Below are 16020 nucleotides of genomic sequence, written 5' to 3'. Positions count from 1 at the left end.
TAACCATCTGATGTACATGTTCTGAAAGAACGGCTATGGTGCACGTGATATAAATGCAGCATTCTCCCAGAAAAGAAAATGTAGAAATGCTGCACACTGACAGTATGAAACACTGACTGCGGTTCTCCCTTTTTTGGCATTATATCCAGCAAAATAAGAAGACTCCTGGGCAGACAGGGCACAAGACAAATTATCGTCGTCCTAAGAAAATTAAGGAGATGATGTGCCCTGTTAAGGAGTGTCTCAGCCTCAGGGTCCCCGGAATTTATAATATCCCCTGTGGGTGTTGAAGCAGTTATATAGGTCAGACCATTTGTACCATTTCCAACAACTGTGCAGAGCACCAACAGCATATTAGAAATAGAGAACCTGGAGAAATCGGCAATTGCAGAGCACAGTCTAATGAACAAACATAAAATACTGTCATTCTGTTATTAAGGAGGCTGTTGAAATAAGAATGAGAGAGAAGAACTTTAACCGTGATAGAGGATACTATCTGAGTGGTGCATGGAAACGAGAACTCGATGCAGAAAAGCAACAGAGACATTCCTTGCAGGGTTTATGTTCCCACAGAAGTGGTGGCACCACCAGTGCAGACATTGACACCATCTGCAACAGCAGTACATAATCGCTGACCAATCAGAAGCCGTCCACGGGCTTTATAAGGCTACCACAGCAGCAGTGAAGACAGGCAGTTGCTCCTTACGATGACAATCGATGCTATTGTTGATAGTTTGAGATTTTACACCAAACTGATATGGCAAGGAAACTGAGAATGTTTTACATATCAGTGTGGTTGCAAAAGACTTCATTATCATATCTTACAAAAGATTTGATACTTTCACTGTTTACATGCTGTGGCTTCTAGCATGTAGGTTTTGTATGGAACTTTTATCCATTTTCCAGAAACAAGCAAGATTTTTTGCAATACATCTACCCAACATTTCGAGATGTCCATAACTAGAATTACTGAATAGCCAGCAGTACAGCTGTGAAGCATCAAGGCTGCTTTTCAAATAAAGTATTTTTTTCTTGCCAGATAGCTACTACTCTTCAGGCATAATGTCAGTAAACATAGGTTTGTTTACATGTCAATCTATGAGTCGTAAAATTCATATTCTGCAGCCATTCAGTGAACTGTAATAGCCAGTTTTGTTTTGGTCATACAGGAATTTATATTCTGCCAATATCTCACACGTGTAGGAACTACTTTTGCAACTATCTTCTGATTTGCATCTGGTGAAGACAGACCACGTGCTCTTTGTATGATGACATTGGCATCACAGCCTCTATGCTGGGTGGGGTAGCCACGTGGTCTAAGGTGCCTTGTCACTGCTGCGCAGCGCCTCACGTTGGAGGTTTGAGACCTCCCTCAGGCATGGGTGTGTGTGTTTGTTGTCCTTAGTGTAAGTTATTTTAAGTTAGCTTAAGTAATGTGTCAGCTTAGGAACCAATGATCTCAGCAGTGTGGTCCCATAAGGCCTTACCACAAATAGTCTCTCTCAGACAGAAGTTCTTGGGTTGGATTATTTAGCCCTCCAAAGTGAGCCGATATTCCTTGTGGTCTCATCTGATAATATCTTCATTACATTTCTGTAATTTTATGACCTTCATACTAAATGCAGGTATTTAGACCATTTCATTCCTGTGTTTGCTTTTCACACTTTTGAGATACCAGCATTGTATCTTGTGCTATTGTTAGTTGTGAATCATAAAGGAATGTAGTAGTGTAAGAAGCAGTGGTGTCAAGAACTACCGATGTTTATGAGCAACAGAGAAGTTATACAGTGCAAGATGGTGGGCTGGTAGGTACAGCATCAGCATGGGGTGCTGTTGGGTGGCGTCAATTTTTTTACTTCAACTGTTTCAAAGCTTGTGTTGTCTCTGCTGTGATTACAGAATGTAAATTCTACCAAGATCAAACAAAATTAGCATTATAGTGCACTTAATGGCTGTAGAATATGTACTTAACATCACAGAGGTCAAGACACTAATATGATGTACTCTTTGTCAGCGTTATATTGAAAGAGTAATAAATGTCTGGCTAAAAACAATGACTTTAAATGTTAGCTGAAAAGCAGCCTTGACATTTGTGAAACTGTAATGCTGGATATTCAGCTTTTCTAGACATGGATATCTCAAAATATCTGGTAAGAAAAGGTGAGTTAAATAAAGTAAAGTTCTGCAAAATTCTTGTCTGCTTCTGAAAAGTGGACATAAATTAGATACAAAAATAGTATTCTGGAAGTACATACTGATGTAAACAGTAAAAGTAACAAAACTTTGGTAAATGAAAATCCCTTTCAGATGATTCTTAGACGTTTTAGTAGAACGACAGGCTGAAAGGCGTCTCGGTCACTCTGCGTACCGTAAGCCAATGCATACCAATTTATACTTTAATGCACAGTTTCCATCACCTTTTCAGAAGAGAGTTGTTTTGAACACATTAGCATATCAAGCAAAAACTCTTTCTGATGGGAACCACTTGGAATGTGAAATTAACCATCTGAAGTACGTGTTCTGAAAGAATGGCTATGGTGCACGCAATATGAAGGCAACATGAAACATGAAAATGCTACACACTCACAGGATGAAACACCAATTGCCGTTCTTCCTTTTTGTCATGCCACATCCAGCAAAACAGGAAGAGGGTATAAGATCAATTTTTCATCCTCCTATGAAAATTAAAGAGTTGGTGCGCTCTGTTAATACAGTCTCAGACTCAGGATCCCTGGAATTTATAATATCCCCTGTGATAGTGGAAGCAATTTTCTAGGTCAGACCATTCATACCATTTCTGACCACTGTGCAGAACACCAACAGCATATTAAAAATAGAGAACTGGAGAAATTAGCAATTGCAGAGCACAGCCTCACAAACAAACATAAAATACTGTTTTACAAAACAAAAATTTTGTCCTATGCCTCCACATACTGGGATTCTGTTATTAAGGAGGCTGTTGAAATAAGAATGAGAGAGAAGAACTTGAAAGATACTATCTGAACGGTTCATGGAAACGAGTGCTCGATGGAGAGAAGCAGCAGGGACATCCCTTGCAGGGTTTACGTTCCCACAGAAGCAGTGGCGCCACCAGCACAGACACTGACACCGTCTGTGACAGCAGTACATAATTGTTGAGCAATCACAAGCCGACCAATCACAAGCCGACCAATCACAAGCCGACCAATCACAAGCCGACCAATCACAAGCCGACCAATCACAAGCCGACCAATCACAAGCCGACCAATCACAAGCCGACCAATCACAAGCCGAGCAATCACAAGCCTTCCACGGGCTACATAAGGCCACAACAGCAGCAATGAAGACAGTCCTGACGATGCCGATGGAGGCTATCACCAAAAGCTTGAGATTTTATCCCGAACTGATGCGGCAAGAAAACCGAGAATGTTTTACATGCAAATCTTTTGTGGATGAAACTCCCTTTCAAATGACTGTAGTTATAGGGAGAAAAAAAAGTAAATGCAAAGAACGACACATTTTCAACCTCAAAAAATAATAAATCTAACATGCTTTTGGTCACTGAAAATGAAGCAACCTCACGAGTTTCTCATGATGCATTATTATCTACTATGGACAAGAAAAGGCTAAATAACAAGTGTCATCATGCAACACGAAAGTAGACCAAAAATCAGTACCAGTCAACCAGCAAGAACAGATAACATGAAAATCAAGATTATGGAAAGACAGACTGCTACCCATGACACACAGGAGGCACTGAGGTGCAGACAGGAACAATCAAAATTTCATCATCATGTTCCAATTTTTTATTTTAACATGAAAATCAGTTTAGGGAAAGCAGAAGTCTTTAATTTTGAAACTTAATGTTATGTATATTTTCAAAAATTTTAAAACTGATTGTACTGAACTATGTGAAATTAAAATTAGCAATTGTTTGAATGCATAACCTGCTTTGAACGATATTTGTGAAGATTGCCTTGGGTAAAAGCAAATGCTGTTATTAGTTCCATCATTTCGTGCAAGGTTTTTCCAACACACTGAGGTAAAAAAACTTTCAGCCACACATGTCTCATCTTTGTCCTATAAACGGAGGGAGGGAGGGAGTCATAAATAGATTACATAATATTTGGAAGTGATGAAAGTGACCAACAGAAAGATAAGTAATGAACATATCTCATCCATCTCTTTACATGCTTTGGCCACTGCCATGTTTTCCCCTAGTATTCTGTCGGCAGAAATTCGAAGCCTTTGGGCAATTGGTATTTTCACATGCAGTCACTTGTCTTTGATCCAGCAGCATTGCAGAGATGCAGTGGACAGCTCCAGTGTCAAATATGAGCAGTTTGTGCAGTGGCAGTCAAGTGAACCATGCGCAGTAGTGCAACACTCAAGAGAACAGTTAATCACAACAGCTAAAGAATATACAGTTTAAAGTCAGTTCTGAGGCAAGTGAAACAGGCTTTCTGCAATCTATATGAACCGATATATCTCATAAATCACCATCACATCAGCATATTTGTCCAACAATTTGTTGAATAACAACATGCTCAAATGTTCTACACAACGTTTGAAGACTTCTGTGAAGCCACAAAGACTATGTACCTAACTACTTGCTACTCACCTCGACCTGGGTGTTGGTGGTCCTCGTGGTGCAGCTGGACGTTTGCGAGACTTTGGAGAGCATACTGAACAAGATTCATCAGAACAGCTGGAAACAGATCGGGAGCTAGGTGACACCGACGTAGGTTTTGGACTACGTGCTCTCCTTGGTGGTGAGGTTCGGCGAGCAGAACTACTCCTCAGCTGTGGGGGAGAGGGGAAAAAAAGTTATTTCAGAAAACTGTATGCATTACAGAGTAATAAGCTGTGAAAGTAAGAAACTCCAAGAAGCAGTATCAAACTGAACAACAATGTTCAAAATATGTACACTAGGCAATGTATCAAACTAAGCAGTAAACTGACAAATTTAAATAACACCAGCATTTAATTTCGGGCAATATTAATGGCCTACCCTTTGTGATGAAGACGGTGGGGGAGTGTGGGGACGACGAGAGCGGTCACGAGAACGTGAACGCGATCTCGATCGGAGACGTGACACGGGCGGCAGAGGAGATCTCGCTCGCCCTCCACTGGGAGCTCGCCGGTCTCTGCTCCGACTTCGAGGTCGACGTGGTGAACGTGTACGAGACCGTGAACGAGACCTTTTAGTACTACCATGTGGAGAACTTCCACCACCGTACAGCTCCTTGAATCCACTATGTCGCCATCTACAATGAGAGAGTGTAATTGAAAGGGATGAACACGTTTTCTGACATACAGTGAGATTTGGGAGGAATGTAACATAATTTGCAAGGTAATTCTACATATGAATATAAACTGAAAAAGTCCTATGAACATGGGTACGATTTTTGATGACTACAGAACCGGAGTGGGTTGAAGACTATACACATCAATGAAAGAATACGATGAAATGTGTGAATATTACTTACCAAAATACTGTGTAGGCACTGTGGTGGGCAGGATATTGGTGGGACAGATGACTGATCCCTCCTACAAGAGGTGTTCATAAAGTCCCCCACCAATTTCAACACACTGGAGGGTGTGCTGTGTTGCACATTGAACACCATCTTGAAGCGCTTTAATGTGGGTAACAACATCAGCAATGTGAACAACAAGTTCTTCATGCATATCAATCTTTGTAGGATACATATCCCCCTTTAACCAGCCCTATAAACAGAAGTCGAATGGGAATAGGTCAGGTGATCTGGCAGGTCAGTTAATAGGTCCGCCACAGAAAATCAGCTGCTGAGAAAATGTGTTATTCGGATACTGGGATACTTTTCTACTACAGTGAATCAGTGATCCATCATGCTGCAGGTACATTTGCTGTTGCTGCTCTAATGTCACGTCTTCCAAAAGTGCAGATAGGTGTTCCATCAGGAAACGTTCTTATGCTGTGGCTGTCACGCAATTTAGCAGGAGCACAGGCCCTATCACCAGATCATCAATCATACCACACCAGACATTCACTGAGAACCAAACTTGAAATCTTGTTTCCCAATGTCATATTGGTTCTCCATTGTCCACACACGAGAACTGCAGATGTTTGTGATACCACTGTGTGTAAATGTAGCCTCATCTTTAAATAAATTGTTCTGCATGTCATCTCTGTGTACAGTCAACCATTTTCAATATTGCTGTCTGCTTACTGAGTCACCTGGATGCAGATGTTGGAGGGACTGCACACAGAATGGGTACATACCCTCAGAATGTAACATAGGCCACACTCGCATTTGTGGAATATCGATTGGACAGTTACTGTATTTACTCGAATCTAAGCCACACTTTTTTCCGTGGTGTTTTTTTTTTTTTATCTAAAAAACCACCTGCGGCTTAGAATCGCATGCAACGTAAACAGAAGTTCTGAAAAATGTTGGTAGGTGCCGCCACAACTAACTTCTGCCATCGAATATATGTAATGCTACACAGGCATGCTTTGCAGGCACAAAGATAAATACTGGCACCAAAACCTCTGCGTCAGTAAATAAATTAAAGAAAGATGGAAGACGAGCTTTTTTTCTCCGCCCCGAAATTCGACCAATGCATTTTCATACATTATCCAACAAAGTAAATACAAATTCCGTATTGTTCATCTTTAAATGTAGCAGCATTTCAATGTACTACGAAAATCCGACTGGCAAGACTGTTTGGGATGTTTGTTAATATGGCCAACTCTACATTCTGAATTTTTTCCTACCTGTGAGAAGAGATGGTTGCTAACAGGAACTTTTATGAACTGTGAATCAGATGCAGTACTCTCTTCACCATAAGAACAATATGAATATAAACAATTTGCCAAGTATTGTTTCGTGTTTGCTGGTATCTCATTTAAATCCTGTCTGCCTAATAAACTATGAAACTAGAGTGAGACAACAGCAAATGCGGAAGAATATACATATCTAAATAAAACAGAAAGAAACTTCCACATGGGAAAAATATATTAAAAATAAAGATTCCAAGACTTACCAAGCGGGAAAGCGCCGGCAGACAGGCACATGAACAAAACACACAAACACACACACAGAATTACAAGCTTTCGCAACTGGCAGTTGCTTCGTCAGGAAGGAAGGAAGGAGAGGGAAAAATGAAAGGGTGTGGGTTTTAAGGGAGAGGGTAAGGAGTCATTCCAATCCCGGGAGCGGAAATCATGTCATGTTTATATTCGTATTATTCTTATGCCTAATAGTGATACAGTCAGAAATGAAGCACGGGAATTGACTAGATTTTTAAATCTAAGATGACTCTAATTTCTGTGCAGATTATTATGTACTAAAGAGGCGTCTTCAAAGATTTTCAAACGGAGAAAAATTTCCGCTAAACTCTCGTTCAAAACTTCTATTATACGCAGTATATTATTTGGTTCTTGCTGATCATTATCAAAGAAAGCAGGAATGTAAGTAACAACAAATAGCACTCTCTTGCCATTGTTTCGCTAATGAGACTATTACTCATTTATTTATTTATTTTTAAAGCAGCAGTAGAGTGCACAAAAGCAAGCCATGCCGCGAGGGGCAACAGGCCGTAAACACTTATTATCAGAATGTGACAAACAGTGCGTGACACAGTACAGTAATGCATTTTCAACTTAGAGGGACGTAAACACCTATAACAAAGAGAACAGTGTTTATCAGCTCAAAGAAAAATAAACAATCAATTCAAACCAGACGAAGCACGTGAAAAAGGAAGCGTACCCGTATAAATACGGATGGAGCGCCTGATGCAGAGCAATGGCTACCTGGTAAAGATTAACTGCTAAGCTTACGACTCGAAGCAAATTACTGTAGCTGTATCGTCATTCATTCGACCTAAATTGTGTCTCATATTACAAAGGACCAACTTTGTTTCAACTTGGAGGTGCGGCCTAAAACTTTTCTCTCCCCCTGAATTTTGAGTCTCAAATTTCAGGTGCGGCTTAGATTCGGGAGTTGTGTCCCCCCCCCCCCCCCCCCCCCTTGATTTTGAGTCTCATTTTTTAGGTGCGGCTTAGATTCGAGTGCAGCTTAGATTCAAGTAAATACGGTAATGTACTGTGTACTGGCTGTGGGACTTCACTGTACCATTGCAATAATGTCTTCCTTTTCCCCACTAGACGGCTCATGTTCTGATGTTCCACATACACTGGGTAGTGCTGCAGCTAAATGTAATGTTTGAAAAACCGTGGGAAATACCCTATCACAGGGCATTTGCCGATCAGGGAAACGTCTCTGGTATTCTGTCATAACCACAGAGGCACAGTACCCATGCTCAAACAAAACGTCTGTGTATTCTGCATAGACAAATGTGTGTGGTATGCTGGTATTCAAAGTCACAATGCACTTGCTCAATTAAACACCACTCAAGCAGATACCTGTCCAGCCTCATGACTGCTCACTGATCCAACCCACAATTGCTCACTGGGTACCTTGCAGTTAGTGTGATGTCACAGTGCTATGAACCTATTTGAGAATCACACACCTCTTATAGGATTGTTACACTATTATTCTTCCCACCACAGCACTTACACAGCATTTTGATAAGTAATATTCTCACTTGTCTTCGTAATTATTCTTGGATGTGTGAAGTCTTCAACCAGCTCTGCTTTCATAATGATTGAAAATAGGATACACATTCATATGGCTTTTTCAGTGTGTTTTCAGACGTAGAATCACCTCATAAGTTATGTGACATTCCTCCTGAATCACCCTGTATGCATGGACAATAATCATCTTCAAGAGGCAAAACTCTCAGTACAACTGAGAATACATTAAATCATGACAGTACTTTTAACTCCTGAAATTATTGGTTCCTTCTGCAGTGCAGAAAAAGAGAAGAGGTTCAAGGATTTGGGGGTACAGGGATGGTATTATGTTTAAGAGAGATTGAGGGGAGAGATGGAGGGTTAAAAGTAGTGCATCGGTTAAGTGTTGTGCCACCTTCAGATCAAAGGTTAGAAGATAGTGATGATGCTGGAAAGTAAAGACTGAAATAGAATACAAGAAAAAGCGAGAAAGAACAAAATAAAAGAAATGTAATAAATAGACAAAAGAGAAGAATCAAAGAGAGAAAAATACACTTTTACTAAAAACACAAATAGGTTAAGGAAAGAGAGAGTAAGGCAGACAAATAGGATGACATCTGAGGATATGTTGGAAAGCAAGTTCCCATCTCAAACTGAGGGGAATGGGTGCTGGGTTGGATGATCCAAAGAGACTTGGTGATATGACAAACACTCAGGTCTCAGGAATCATACTGAATGCCTTTTGCAGGAAGTTCACTTGGGTTCTTTAATGAGTTTTGCAAATTTGTATGTGGCTATTCCAATGTACAAAGACATGCCATGAATACATTTCGTCTATCAAATGATAGTAAATTGCGACTGGTTCTGCCTTTAATGTTTTACATGATACCAGTGATGGGACTGGAGTGATTGGTGGTCCACTGGGGGCCAAACCACACAATAACCCTGGGTTCGGTGTGGGGCGGCGGTGGGGTGGGTGGAGTGCTGTGACCTGTTGTAGGGTTGTGGACAACTGAGGGCTATGGCGAGACGAAGCCTCTCCATCTTTTCTAGGTCCCTGTTTCAATACACAATACACAAGGCAGTTAAAAATAGTGGTCAGTTGTTGAAGATTACCCCCAGAAAGGTCACCACAGTCTGTACTACTAAAATTGGATGCTAAAGTAAGCTATTTACCTCTCTAATCTGTACAGTCTTCAAACAGTGAGATAAATGAAATACACGCTGAAAAATTTTAAAATACACTACAGTGCAATGGGAGAAAGCAGCGCATTAAGGCACACGTGGCAACAAGATGTCCTTCCCCACATCCACTCCTACATCAATCGTTGATGTGCATTAAATTTTGTTATAAAAACCATGTTTCCACAGGAAACTTAAGACTTTGTAAGTTGTTACCCATCGTCTGTAAGTATCTGGGTTAGGGAAGTGGACAGGTTGATCACTCGTCTCAGGTCAGCCAGTTGGAGACACTCCACAAGAAGATGGGCTATTGTGAGCTGACTACCACAGCAAGCAAGGAGGGGAGTCATCTTGAAGCAAAGTAAATTCATGGGTACGTCTGGAGGGATCGATATGCAGTTGGCACAATAAGATGGCTTGTTGGCCAGATGAAGCTGCTGTCATTCTGGAACTGTGAAGGTCAACTAATAGGTCAGCACATAAAATCTTTATATACTCTGTAAGCAGCTCAAGGAGTTGTTATGAACGAGTTAGGCCTGTGTGGCGAGAGTTTTAATGTACTGCAAAGCCCACAGTAAGACGACTAGCTATGCATACACTGCACGCACTAGGCAGAAAATACTTCTCATGAGCACTTGTGTGTGTAGAAGCATTACCAACTCTCTCATTGACTTTTTGATCTATCTGTGTACAGGCATGTTGAATCTGGAATAGTTACAGCGAACTAAATGGACAAGCATCTGTGAATGGTGAGATGAGCATTTTCCTTAGGGTCAGGAAAGAGGTCCATCCAAATCATCAGACTGGGTACACAATTAGGAGGGTGCTGAAGGGGGGAACTACATACACAGACAAAAGGGGATGGTTGGTAGTCCTTGTCTGGAGCTACCAACCATATCCCAGCTGGTATACAAATTTTTGTGTGATTCGTAAACGGTTTGAAGTGTTGGTTGTGAAACAGAGTTGCATAACATGTATAGCTATGCACCTGGCAGATAGTGGCTGCAGAAGTTGTTGGCACCTGATCCTTAGTGTTGGGATACAAGCTTCCACCAGTAGGCTGTCTACAGTGCTCATACAGAAAGCTCCAGTAGCCAAACACACATCACTGTGGTGGACACCATCTAATAAGCTCACTATTGATAGTACTGTGGACCCACAAGCAATACACCCATAGTTCAGGTAGGATAAAGTCAAAGCTTTGTCAAATTGCAGAAGCACCATGTGGTCTGCATCTCAAGAGGTGCCACTTGGAAATCTGAAGGTATTATGTTCCCTAATACAATTTTCGTTGAGCTGGTGCACATGTGGTAACAACGTTAATTTACTGTCAAAAATGAGGCCTTACAAAATGAAATCTTCAACAACTTCTAGCAACTGGTTACTGAGGTAAAGTTCTGGGTGCAGATGCACAGTGCTGTGTCAACAAAAATTTATGTCACAAGTTTCTGTTGGAGAAAACTGATATCCAAGAGCCACAGCTCAGTTATGTCATTGCTTTATATTGTGTGATTAACCAGAGACAGGGGAAAGGAATACAACAGAAGATAAAAGGGTAGCAAAGCACTAGACTCAGGCAGAATTCCTGTTGGTTTTTTCATTGATTACATCATAGAATTAGGTGCTTTCCTGACTTGTGTTAGTCAAGATCTCTTTCATAGCAAATAGCCTCATGTGACAGGGAAAGCAGACAAACCACTTCTGTTTACAAAAATATTTGAAGATCGACAGCTATAATTGAACTGCACAAATAAAGTGGAACCTCGCTTAACGACACCTCCCATAATGTGCATTTCTCATAACAAGCAAAACAAATTGTAAGAAAATGACTTGCTTAATGAGCTATTTTCACATTATGAGCGACGACAATTTAGTGAGATGTCGTCAGCCATCTGAGCAGTGGTGGAACTGTTCGACAATATGAACACCTTTCATTGTCAGAAGTAGCATATGAACAGTGTCTTTAATACATACTCGAAGTGGCATATGAACAATGTCTTAAGTACATACTGCAGCCTGGGTTTAGCGCTCTTTCTGCTACCATCTTATTGCATCTTGTGATCACACATTTTTCTAAACTTGTGTGCAAATTTTAATAACCTTCGAAGAATGTACCCAAAGATAAAGCCACAAGAAGATGATCATAAGGGAAAGAAAATTACCTTAGAAATGAAACACAAAAATAATTGAAAAACGTGAACATGGTGTGAGCGTTACTGATTTAGCATTCACATACAATCGGTCTACATCAACTACTTGCACTATCCTCAAGAACAAGGACAAGATTAAGGAGACAGATGCTTCAAAGGGAGTGACAAGAATATCTAAACAACCGTTTCGGTGGTGGTGGTTAGTGTTTAACGTCCCGTCGACAACGAGGTCATTAGAGACGGAGCGCAAGCTCGGGTTAGGGAAGGATTGGGAATGAAATCAGCTGTGCCCTTTCAAAGGAACCATCCCGGCATTTGCCTGAAACGATTTAGGGAAATCACGGAAAACCTAAATCAGGATGGCCGGAGACGGGATTGAACCATCGTCCTCCCGAATGCAAGTCCAGTGTGCTAACCACTGCGCCACCTCGCTCGGTCCAACCGTTTCGTATTCTGGACAATTTTAAAAGGTTGCTCCTTATATGGATAAATGAAAAGCAATTTCAAGGTGACACTATTCACGAGGTCTTAATTTGTGAAAAGGTGAGAATGACTTTTGCTGACCTTGTTAAGCAAAAGCACTATTTGAGCACTGCTTTGAGTTGAATGAAGCTACCAATCTCACTCTCCAAGAGTTTTGGAAATATCTCTTCAACATCGTTGCCTGGGTCAAGATGATCGAAAAGGTGTGAGAAAGGACTACCAAGAGAACTTTCACTTCTGCTTGGAAGAATCTTTGGCAGGAGTGCATTGTCGAGTGTGACCCTGAGGCATTAGTCAGTACCTGTGGATCCTGTAGTCAACGAGACTGTGTCTTTAACCAAAAGTTGGGATCAGAAGTGGATAACAATGAAATCTATGAGCTACTGGAAGATCACAGCCAAGAAATGACCACCAAAGAGCTTATGGAGTTGCAGTGTGATTCACAGCACGAAGTTGTTGACTGGAGTTTTTCAGAGGAGGAGGAGGAGGAGGAGGAGGAGGAGGAGGAGGAGGACGACGACGACGACGACGATGAGTAACAGCAAAGTAGCAATCTTCTGGCGCAATATGAGAAATGCTGGAAGCATGGGAATCGGATGCGCCAGTAAGTCACCACCCCAATAAAGCAATGGGTACGCGTACTACAAATTTATTTGATGATGATGCTGTGTCACATTTTTGCCAAATATTGTTGTATACATAGAAAATCACTACCCCGATAAAGCAATGGGTACGCGTACCACAAATTTATTTGACGATAATGCTGTGTCTCATTTTTGCCAAATGTTGAAGTATTGGCAGAAACAAATGACTATAGATAGCTTTCTTGTAAAAAAAGAATTAGTTACGGATTGTGAATAACGAAGTGCACCATGTACGTACAGTTTTCTTTGAATAAATAGCATGAATAAGATGAAACTTTTAGTACTTTTCCTGCAAGTAACGCATTATTGTATTTTACATTAATTTATATGGGATAAATTAATTTGCTTGACGAGTGTTTCACACTACAAGTAAAATTTTGGAGTGAATTATGTTCGTTATGTGAGGTTCCACTGTACCTTGTTTTTTTTAAGAAGTACTGCAGATTACAATAATATAGCAGTTACAGTAATGACACTTAGTATACACTACTAATGCCACACTTTTTGTTTCCTGCAATCATTTCTTTTATTAATAACATGTTAAATACATCTGTATCTTTGTGGAAATAATGTTGACCATATTGATACTGTAGACACATCTTTTTAACACAAGAGGTTGACGCGTTCAAATATCTCCGAACTGCGACCTCATGTATCAGTGCACTTGTTGATTTGTGTGTGTGTGTGTGTGTGTGTGTGTGTGTGTGTGTGTGTGTGTATGTAGCAAGCGGTTGTGAGTTGGTAGAAGTTGTATGATGGTGTAGTTGATTGGAGTCTGCAAACTGCTGTTGTAAAGTTATAATGGAATGAGATTCAAGAAGTCATGATAGACACTATGTGAGCCATGTTGGCTCATTCCTGTTCTGACATCTTTGACTACTGGTGTGATCCATCTCTGTCTAGTCGCCGAGTGCCACTTCAGTCGCCTGTTGGTTGACTCATTAGTTGTTGTTTCTTGGAGCAGTTTATTGACCACATGGACAGGAAGCTGGTTGCTGCAGTGAGAGAGAGAGAGACTAGAAGCACATGACATACAGTGAGCTGTTTACGGAGCTTACAGGCACACGATTGTCTAAGCAACCGCTGGTAGGTAGAGTTTTGCTGGTCAGCAATACTTGGGCCTAATGTCAACACAGCCAGTTTATCATGGATTAAGGAGGCATATTTTCTGATGTGGGTATTGGTGTGATGTTCATTTTCTGGTGCTGTCTGTGCTGTCCTTTGGGGGTAAGGTACTCATTACTTGTCTGACATATGTACTCCCTTGTTGAAGTTGCTATAACTACGCAGGATTACCTACGGCTCTCCGTCACTTAGTCTCAAGTACTAAAAAAATTTACTTTCCTGTGCCTTTGTTTGAAACATATGAGTGCTATGTTTGATGTGTTTTAAAATTTCTTTTAATTGCAACTTGTTCAATGTCTGCTTATCTTGTCATTTAGCTCTGAATTTAATTGCATCATACATTCTAGGCCGCCACATGTATTAGTGACCACTGAGGTCGAAATGTGTCTTATTTGTATTGGAAGTTGCTGCTTCCTTGGCTGATGTAACGACTATAAAATTGCCTATAGCTGTGGTAAGCAACTGTTAGTGGCCCAGTGAATCTTGGCCCATTTGGGTAATTAACTTCCTCAGCTATGGTGAGATTTTGCCTCTTTCAAAAGAGTTAGTATTTATTATTCTAAATGCAATTACTATTGAAATTGTCTGAGTGTTAGTCCACAAGATTTGCCTATTACCTTTCAAGTCACTTAAGTTAATGTGTTTGAGTAGCCATTTGATTTCTTGGTTATTACATTAACTTAATGTTATCTTTTATTGTAAAGTTAAGCGGTTAATCCTCTTACTAATTCTTGTTGTAATACTTAAGATTTAGTTGGGGCTTGGGGCCATGCTCAAATTGAGTTTCTTGTCTTGGTTTGAACATTTTCACATTTTTATGATTATTATGCACGATTTATATGTGTGCTTGTTTTCTCTCAGCCTTCCAAGCTGTTTGTAGCACTTGGAGTCACTGATCCTGGGTGTTATCAATTACCCACCAGTTCATCGTACATAGCCTGACCGCGTCCGCTGTGTACATGCGCACAGGCAGCACGCCATTTCCCGTCTCACCATAGCCTCTGAGACGTTGCGGCCTCCTGGCTTGCTACAGCATCTCTCATAAGTTGACTTTCTATCTCAAAGCAATTGGGCATTAATTTAACCTACTAAAGTGCCTGTTATTCTACCATCTTACACAGGCCTGGCAGGCCGTACCTGCCCCTTCCATGTTTTCCCTTTTGAAGTTTTAATGTTGGTGTAATGCTCAATTTGTTAAAAGGTATTTTATTATTTTCCATGTCAGTATCTTGATTGTGCCAAAGGGGCTTCTCTGATTGATCAAATATTGCATATTTGTGTTGAGAATTGTTCCTGTGTTCATTGCATAAAATATTAGTAATTAACAGACCTCAGCCCGTCGCATACCAGACTGTGAAATTTCATATTACTGTTCTTCTTGTCAGTTATATTCATTAATGTCAAGCACCACTGGCCAGCCAAATGTTGGAACTGTAATCTTTAGCATCATTGCTGTCATTGTTTGATCAGCACTGAGAGCATGTTTGACTGATATTTGATTTCGCTACTTGCTTCTTAGTCCCTACTAGATTGGTGCATCTTATTCATCTAAATTAACCAATTATTCATCAATTGTTTAATTGAAGAAATTTTGGAGTAATTGCCTGAATGCCTTTCCTTGATTATTTTATCTGCTTTTCTGCTGAAACTTGAACTGCTCTTAATATTTTAAATCTGTTGTTGGCACTAATTATTGTCACCCATTAGTTGCACCTTCTTAGTTATGTTCACTGCATCAGTGATTTGGTATCTGTGCAATAAAATATTGTTGGACTCTTGTGAACTAACACATTTCGCATGCTCATTTAGCTGTCCCTTTATCCTGGGGCATCCACTGAGATTTCATTATTGAATATTAGTTTTTGTAAATGTTTTGAGTATTATCGTGTGAATGAATCAA

At 40.4% G+C, this 16020-nt stretch overlaps 1 protein-coding gene across 4 annotated transcripts in view; it reads right to left on the bottom strand.

The window, feature by feature from the left end:
• The window catches only part of LOC126284037 (splicing factor, arginine/serine-rich 19-like), a 121281-nt gene that overhangs the window by 70251 nt on the left and 35010 nt on the right, over positions 1–16020 (bottom strand). For all 4 annotated transcript variants that reach the window (XM_049982599.1, XM_049982600.1, XM_049982597.1 and 1 more), the window contains exons 5-6: positions 4991–5246; positions 4601–4782 (exon numbers count right to left, since the gene is read on the bottom strand). In XM_049982599.1, the coding sequence (XP_049838556.1) occupies positions 4601–4782; positions 4991–5246 (438 nt within the window). The remainder of the gene's footprint in view (positions 1–4600; positions 4783–4990; positions 5247–16020) is intronic.

The sequence above is a fragment of the Schistocerca gregaria genome, chromosome 8, assembly GCF_023897955.1.
Source record: "Schistocerca gregaria isolate iqSchGreg1 chromosome 8, iqSchGreg1.2, whole genome shotgun sequence".
Lineage (NCBI taxonomy): Eukaryota > Metazoa > Arthropoda > Insecta > Orthoptera > Acrididae > Schistocerca > Schistocerca gregaria.
This window is presented reverse-complemented; position numbering and strand designations above follow the sequence as displayed.